The following is a 7,873-nucleotide window of genomic DNA, read 5'->3' as shown; positions in this document are numbered from 1 at the left end:
GCCAAGAACCCCTCTCCTCCGTATGACTTAAGACTGAGGCCCCCCACTTTGTTTATCTATGACAAGGCCAGAAACAGACCCCCCGAATTCACTCTTTACCTCGTAAACGATTAACCGAACTGTTTGTCCCCCCAAAACTAGCTAGACAGAGATAAACGTTTGGTGTTCACCTGAGGTGCCCCCCTTACAAAAATAATCTTAACCCTAAAGTCGCCCCACCAGTGACTTGTCTAATTCCTCCCCAGAAAAGTCTAAGATGAAACCACCCAGTGAGACACTCTGATCTTTGAATCTGGAGCTCTCGTCCCGTTGCAATAGCGTAAATAAAATCGATTTTCCTACTTCCTCGATTTTTTTTTTTTTTTTTTTGCTTTTGACAACTCACAGTAACTGAAAACAAACAAACAAACAAACAAAAACGCTGCACTTCCAATCCAGACCCGTGGTGCCTAGTGAGGGGGGATGCTGTCTCTGCCCCACCCCAACCCCGCACTGCTGAGGGAACCAGCATACTGCTGACTTCCGCACAGGTACAAGCTGGGGTGAGTCCGGAAACCTAGTTCCAGGTGAAAAGGCAGGGAACATCCCGATGCGTTTCACAGAGAGGGAAGCTAAGGCTCAAACTGGGAGCAGAGGCTCCACTACCATCACACCCACAACACACACCTCTGCTCCCCTCACCCTCTGCTCCGGGTCAGGCTGGCGTCTGGCTGGGGACAGTGTCCTCCCCAGAGTAAGGAGCCGAGGAGAAGCCGGGCGAGGGAGAGGCCGTCCACACTCCTGGTTTCTGCGTATTCTTTCCAACTGTTCCTGAGCGCTCATGCGGGGCCGGGCCGGGGGTGCCTAGGGAGGTGAGAAAGCCCTCAAGACCCCAACCTTGACCTCCGCTCTCTCTCTCCCCTGAGCCTCTTAGCCTCCCGTCTGACCCTTTCCAGTAAGTTCACCACCAGAGCTCAGAGGGCTCATCCCATACCCAGAGCTCATGCCATCCCTCCCATGGTCCCCGAGCCATGGAGACAAAGGCATTTGTGGCCCCGAGAGGCCTGGTCCCCAACCACCTCTCCGGCCTCCACTCCATCAGCTGCCGTATATTTGAACTTGAAGCTCCCGCGTAACAAACACCCATAATTCCCTGCATATATCGAGCTTCTTTCCACTAATAGACAAGATGCTGGGATGCTTGTGATTAAAAAAACAACAACCTTTAAGTCAGCTTTAAAAAAAAAAAAACGACCGGAGGAAATGGATTTATTGATAACTAAATTGTCCAATAGATAAGCCTGAGTTGGCCTTAGAGGACTTTATGAGCTCGGTCTCGCCCTCAAGCCAGAGGGAAGAGGCACGCAGGGAGAATGTCGTGTGCCAGTTTGGAATTAAGTGGCCACAAGTCAGGAAAGCACCAGAAGACAGGAGACAGTCCCAGATCCTTCTCTGGCGACTTCGGAGGGAGTGTGGCCTGTTGACACTGTGATCGTGGACGAAAGTCTTAAGAACTTAAACTGCAAGAGGTCGGAGATAAAGCGAAGAAAAGCGAAAAGAAACCAGAGCTTGAAGATCTGGAAAATCCTCAGCCTACACATACTGTGACCAATGAGAAAGCGTGTCCTGCAGAGAATGCCACGGGTGTGGCTGGACAACCCGTTTGCCACGGGATGAGTCATGCGACACGTGGATCCAGCAAACCATCTCAGCAGAAACACCGCCAGCTTGAACGAAAGGGGACAGAGACGGGACTAAATGAAGACAGGCCGTCAGGTATCCGGGATGCTGCGGGCAGGAAACGGGCCGACACACCCGCACAGACACGCACACAGGGAGGATGCCACGTGACAAATGGACGTAGGCTGCCACGAGCCGAGGGACAAAACTTGACACAGAATCGTCCCTAACGCCTTCAGAAGGAACATGGCCTCATGACACCTTGATTTCGGACTGCTAGCCTACAGAATTATGACAATAAACGTGTTGATTAAGCAAAAAAATTTTTTTGAAAATTTAAAAGAAGGGAAGAGAACGCTTCAGTGCAGTCTCCAAATAGAAAATTCTAGAGAGAGAGCTTGGATCCATTGCAGTTCGCTGTTTTGTTCTGACCCCGAGTCGCATGTCCCCCTGCTACAGGCATGGTGGACGCTGTTTATTGGTCCTTTGTCGTTTCTTTCTTCACAGTGGGCCAAACCACTGGCCCGAAAGCCTGCCAGGGCCAAGTTCAAACTTTTATCCATCCACTTGTTTCAAACATAATCCAAGTAGGTGGATATTTTTAGCCATGTAGAGCCTGCCTGCTTTGAACGCTCCACTACGTTGTACCCCAAATCTGCTAGCCATGAGTCAGGATCCATCTGTCAACTATGAAGGACCTCAAGGAGCTGCTGTCCTCAGCTCTGTAACCCAGAGACTCCTCACTGTGGTGCTAAGTGACATCACCTCGACCTTTAAGCCCCTTCTCTATCTCCCTTCCCCCCCTCACCTCTGGGCAGTGGCCCCCACGCAGTCACCTCTGAAGGGTCTCACGCTGGGAGGGGCTTATCCCACAGGCCAACCCGGCACAGTGAGGACCAAACACAGCCCGTGTGTACGACTGCCACCTCGCGGCCACACCTGGGACTTGCACCACCCCTGAGCTCAGGCCCTCGGCAGCCCAGGAACCAAGCGTTTGGGGTGAGGGCGGAGAAATTCGCGAGCAGCCCCAACAATCCACGGACACACGCCACCGAGAATGCAGAAGGCTGCGTCTTCCTCAGAAAGGACCGATTTTCGTTCGTATCCACTCTAATGAGTATGACCCATGAGGTACCCCCGTATGTGACGTGACATGAACAGAAAGATGTCGTGGAAGTTTTACAGGGACGCCGATTACCAGGAACTGATGACGAGCACAGAAATGCTCCATAGGGCCAAACACGAAGACCTGGACCATGACGAGGATGTAACTAGATGCCCCCAACTGGCTTTTTTGGTCATGAAACAAGCTAGAACATTCCACAGAGACCTAAACATTGATTGTGATCATTGGCTGGCAACATGGAAAAGGCACGTGATATAAAATATCTAATGATCTGCAGTGGCCAGCGCATCTGCAAATCAGAAATTACACTGATGAGTCTGCTAAGATAAGACCTGATGAAAACTTGAGTTCTAAAATAAAAATCTATACTACAGATAAACCAGTTCCACAGTGATGCTCCTATAAAAACATCGACAGCGATGAGAAATGACAATGAATGATAGGCTCGAAGGATACCAGGCTCGGGTGGTCTGTCCACGGACGTGCTAGCTCCACGGGCACACACAAGACACAGTTTGGAACATGTTGCAATCTTCCATAACTTGGGCATGATTATGCAAACAAGAAACCGAATCATGTTACCCCAATGATTTTAATTCAAAAAAGATTTAAAAAAAAAAAAGAGAGAGAATTATGGGACCCAGGAAAATCTTTTTGGACAAGTTCAGATTTGTGATCAGCAGCATGAGATTGGTGCAGACAAGCTAGACCGGAAGAAAACTGTCGCGTTTGGGTTTCTGAATAAACTCTCTGGAAACCTTCCGGTCTCGTGAAGGGTGGTATTGTGTGGGGACATTTGCTTCCTGCCAAGCGTGTCATCTCCACACACGGCTTCTAACCACAGAAGCAGAATCTCCGCGAAGAACAAAGATCACCACCACCACCCTTTTTTTTTTTTTTAATTGTACGCTGGCTGCAGGAAACCCAAGACCCAAGACGTCTTAGCGATGCCAATTTGCAGCCATCAGTGCCTGGAAGGAGGTTGATAAATGGGCAGAAGCTAATGCCAGCCCAGGCCAGGCTCTGACTCTGCAGATGAAAACCGAAGGACCTGCTTTCCCCAACGTCCTCGAGAAACCAGATTTGGCGTCGATGATAAGAAGAGGAGACCGAGTTTTCTTATTTGGGCCCGAGGTGACCGGGTCCAATACTAGACACCCGCAATAACCTGTCTGTCGGGCATCTATTGGCAGAGAGAAACCGCTGGGGTGGAAAAAGATTAGAAATTCGAGAGCACTAAAGTGATCATGTTGCTAACATCGGGGACACAGGGGAAAAACTCCCCACGGCTGAAATACTGAAACAGGTGATCGGTTCACTGCTGACAGCATGTATTTCTCGGTGGCCAAGAGCGTGTATTTGCTCAATGAAAGGGACACTCCCCACATGAGACCTTTTGTGAAGGAGCAGATAACACAGCACGAAACTCTACGAAGGCTTCGTGCCTCATCTCCAGGGAACCCCAGTCCTGGCCCCGCCTCGGATGTCCCATTTCAATTCGACTACAGCGTTGATCGCGTGACCGGTAACCTCTGTCTCCACAGTCCTCAAGTCACTGGAAGTCATGAGCATTTACCGCAGGTGTATGTACATTCTGGTATTTGGCTTCGTTCGTGCCTGGATTGTGTGACACGTCTTGCTAAACCTCTTCCTTAGAAATAAAAGGTGCCCGATATTTCTAATCTAGTCTTATTCCACTCTGACTCACTCATTTAGAAGTTCATGATTATTAAAAAAAAAAAAAAAAAAACCCTTGACATTTAAACTGAGATGTCGTTTATAGCTTTTATCCCATTTAGTACGAATATCCATACATTTTATTGCAGAGATTTTAATGTGTTTGATTAAGGGTGCGGTGCCAGACGCGGCTGGAGGTTTTACATAATATGCGCTACATGCACCATAGTATTGGTCTAGAATCTGCATAATTTTGCGCTTTAAATTACATCTGGTGCCAACGGTTTGGGGTAAAGTTTGAAGACTGATACACCTAGACTCCGACTCCTTCTCAAACCGCTGCCCCCAACCCCCCTCCCCACCCCGCCGCCCTCCTCCCACCCTCCCGGTCCCCTGGCTCCTTGCCTCAGCCCTGGCCCCGCAGGCTATTCCCCACAAGACCACCAGACGGCGCCCGTTCCCACTTGGGGTTTCTCTGCTCTGAACTCTTCTGGCTCCCTGCTCCATTACAGCCAGAGCAAAGTCCTCCCCGTGGACCACAAGGCCCAGCATCATCTGTCCCCATTATCCATCTGTCCTCATAGCCACCTCTCTCTCCATCGCTCGCTTACTCCCACTGGCTTTCTCGCTGCCCCGCCAACATGCCAGGCCCACTCCTGCCTCAGAGGCTGCTCCCTTTGCCTGTAATGAATGCTCTTCCACCAGATGTCCCCCAGGCTCGCTCCCCAGGAGGCCTCCCCAGACCAGCCATTTACAATCGCGCTCCTTCCCCAGCGTGCCCCTCCTCCTCGCTCTCCGTCCTATTTTTATTTCGCACTTGGAATGTATAAAATAACGTAAAGCGATTGCTCATTATCTGCCCCTGACATCCACTAGAATGCCACATTCATGAGGGAAGCATTTTTTTTTCCTCATCTTGTTCACATTTGTGACCTCAGCGTCCACACAGCTCTGTGCCTCAGAACTTCCTATGATGATGGAAATGTGCTATGCAGATACAGCCCAACAGGGTGGCTGTGTGACGTGGCTCCCGAGCACTCGAAAAGTAGGGAGTGAGTGAAAATTTTTTTATTTTATGTCATTTTAAGTCACTTAAATTTAAATAGCTGTGCGTGGCTACTGGCTACCTTCTTGGACGGTAAAGACGATATTTAATCAGTTTTTGTTGAATGAATGAATTGAATGAATGAATGAATGAATGAATGAATGAATGCAGTACTTACTCTATCCAGACACTACTTCCAACCTAATTTGAATCCTCACGTCAGCTCTAGGTGGTAGGCACTGCTATTAGCTCCATTTTGCAGATAAAAAATAGAGGCAAAGAGAGCTTTAGTCACTGACTCAAAGTCACACAGCCTAGGAGTGACAGAGACAATACTCGATCCCAACACTCTTAGCAAACCACATTCTCTCCAGTCTGGGGTGTGGCCTTACAACTCCCCTCTCCCAGCTGTTCCCCCATGAGGGGTGGTGGGGGTGGGTAGTGGTGGTCAGATCCAAGATGGTTTCCAAGATGGAACGGAAGGGGTCGACAGACTGCCTTACCTTGGTTCCTGGCTGCGGGGACCTGGGGAGGTGACCCTCAGGGCTGGAGGCCCGGGAGACCCTCGGAGATCCAAGACCTGGGACAGAATGGGACCTGGTGAGGACCTGGAATGCCAAGTGAGCCCTGCCCCGCCCAAGAGGCTCACCTGAGCGAGGGCTGGGGAGGTCTCTGCCGCCCGCGGGGGGCCGCCCCCAGTCAGCTTCGGGGCCCCGGGCTGAGCTCAGTTCCAAGGACTCAGGCAGGCTCTGGAGGGGTTGGAGAAGGGGACTCATGACGATCATTATCGTCGTCAATACCACTTTCAAGCATGATGAGACGCAGCATGCCGAGGATTAAGACTGAAAACCAGGAGTCAGAGGACCTGGTTTCCAATCTCGGCCCTGCTGTTTCTCAGCTGTGTGACCTTGGGCAAGACACTTTACCTCTCTGGGCCATATTTCAACTTCTAATATGAGCATTGACTCCATACATGTAAGGCCCTTTGAACAGCGCCTGGCACATGGAAAGGCATTGCAAATATGAGATTTTTGTAGTGACTATGCATTTGACACAGTGCATTTTCTCATTAAATTTCCCCCAAATCTACAAGACACCTATTATTATCACTGTTTTACATATGGGGAAACTGAGGCTCAGAGAATCAGGCCAACGACTGATGTCATAAAGAGAGCAGAGCTGAGATCAGAACCCAGGTCTCCTGCATACATGATCTGCAGGTCACAGCAAGCAGTGGCTCCGGCCCAGATATGACAATAGTGGCTCGTGCTTCTTGAGCACCGGGTGCTTCCTAGTCAGCCTTTTTCCTTCTTACAGAGCCCTGCAAGGTGGGGGTTATGACCAGAAGTGTCTGGTAAATGTTGAACCAATACCTCTGGGAGAAAAGAGCCCTGGTTTGTAGCATTTGCCAATTACCGTGGTGTAAACACCCCCACTGTGGTCAATGTGGACCTGGGAAGAGATGCAGGTAGCTGGCCCTCGGGAAGTGACGGGAGCTGGCTCTAGCACAGCACTAAACGATGACCGCTTATAACGAACAAGGGAACGAAGGCTTCCGGAGCATAGGATACTTGCCTGAAGTTGGTTAGCTGGTCACGGGAGAGGGAAAGACGTGAGTGCGTAATGAGTTGGGCCAGGGGCAGATGGTACAGGAAACTGGGGGATGGGGAGAGAGGCGTGTGTCTCACCTCCCTCTCTGAGGACTCCTCGCCTTGGAGTGTGGGGCATGGGGAGTCAGGCTCAGTGTGGGGGGGTGGTTTCTGGGGCGCCCCCAGACCTGCCAACGTGTCTTCCATCATCCACAGCTGCTGCTGAGCAGACGCTCTGTCCTGGGAAAAAGAAAGAAATTTGTTACTCAAAGGTGGGAAAATGTAGGGAGGATTAAAGCTCATAGGCCACAGACAGGGTCCGAAATCAGGTGGGCTACAGTTATGGAGTCACAAATGCACTATGTGTGCATATGGAGGCTGTATTTGTGAATATCCATTTCCATCTGGACATCCCATCGACCTATCACTATTTATCACAAACGCCATCTTTCCTGTACTGCTCTGCAATTACTCCTGTCATGATAGATGACTGTATAAAAATACGAGTCTGTTTCTGAATACCCTGTTCTATTCCTTCAGTCCATGTGTCTAAACCTGTGTCAATACTACGCTGTCTTATACACTGTCGCTGTACAATCAGGCTTGGCATCTAGCATTGTTCTTGGAGGATGTCCAGGCTACTCTTGGCCTTTTGCACTTGCAGATACCATTGTCAATCTCCACATAAAAACCTGCAGGATATTTATTGGGATTGCAGATCCCCACGAGGGAAGTCATCAATTAGGGGGAGACTACATCTTAGTGTATCTTTCTTAT

General features: G+C 49.9%; 1 protein-coding gene across 10 annotated transcripts in view; it reads right to left on the bottom strand.

The window, feature by feature from the left end:
- PLEKHA4 (pleckstrin homology domain containing A4) overlaps nucleotides 1-7,873 on the bottom strand; it is a 21,955-nt gene that overhangs the window by 1,963 nt on the left and 12,119 nt on the right. For 7 of the 10 annotated variants that reach the window (XM_023520153.1, XM_011374578.2, XM_023520155.1 and 4 more), the window contains 4 exons: nucleotides 7,196-7,336; nucleotides 6,157-6,256; nucleotides 6,011-6,087; nucleotides 667-843 (listed from right to left, as the gene is read on the bottom strand). In XM_023520153.1, the coding sequence (XP_023375921.1) occupies nucleotides 667-843; nucleotides 6,011-6,087; nucleotides 6,157-6,256; nucleotides 7,196-7,336 (495 nt within the window). The other 3 variants (XM_023520154.1, XM_011374581.2, XM_023520156.1) reach the window with 2 other exon arrangements.

The sequence above is a fragment of the Pteropus vampyrus genome, unplaced genomic scaffold (assembly GCF_000151845.1).
Source record: "Pteropus vampyrus isolate Shadow unplaced genomic scaffold, Pvam_2.0 Scaffold250, whole genome shotgun sequence".
NCBI lineage: Eukaryota > Metazoa > Chordata > Mammalia > Chiroptera > Pteropodidae > Pteropus > Pteropus vampyrus.
Note: the sequence above shows the minus strand (reverse complement) of the source record. Positions and strands in the feature narration are given on the sequence as shown.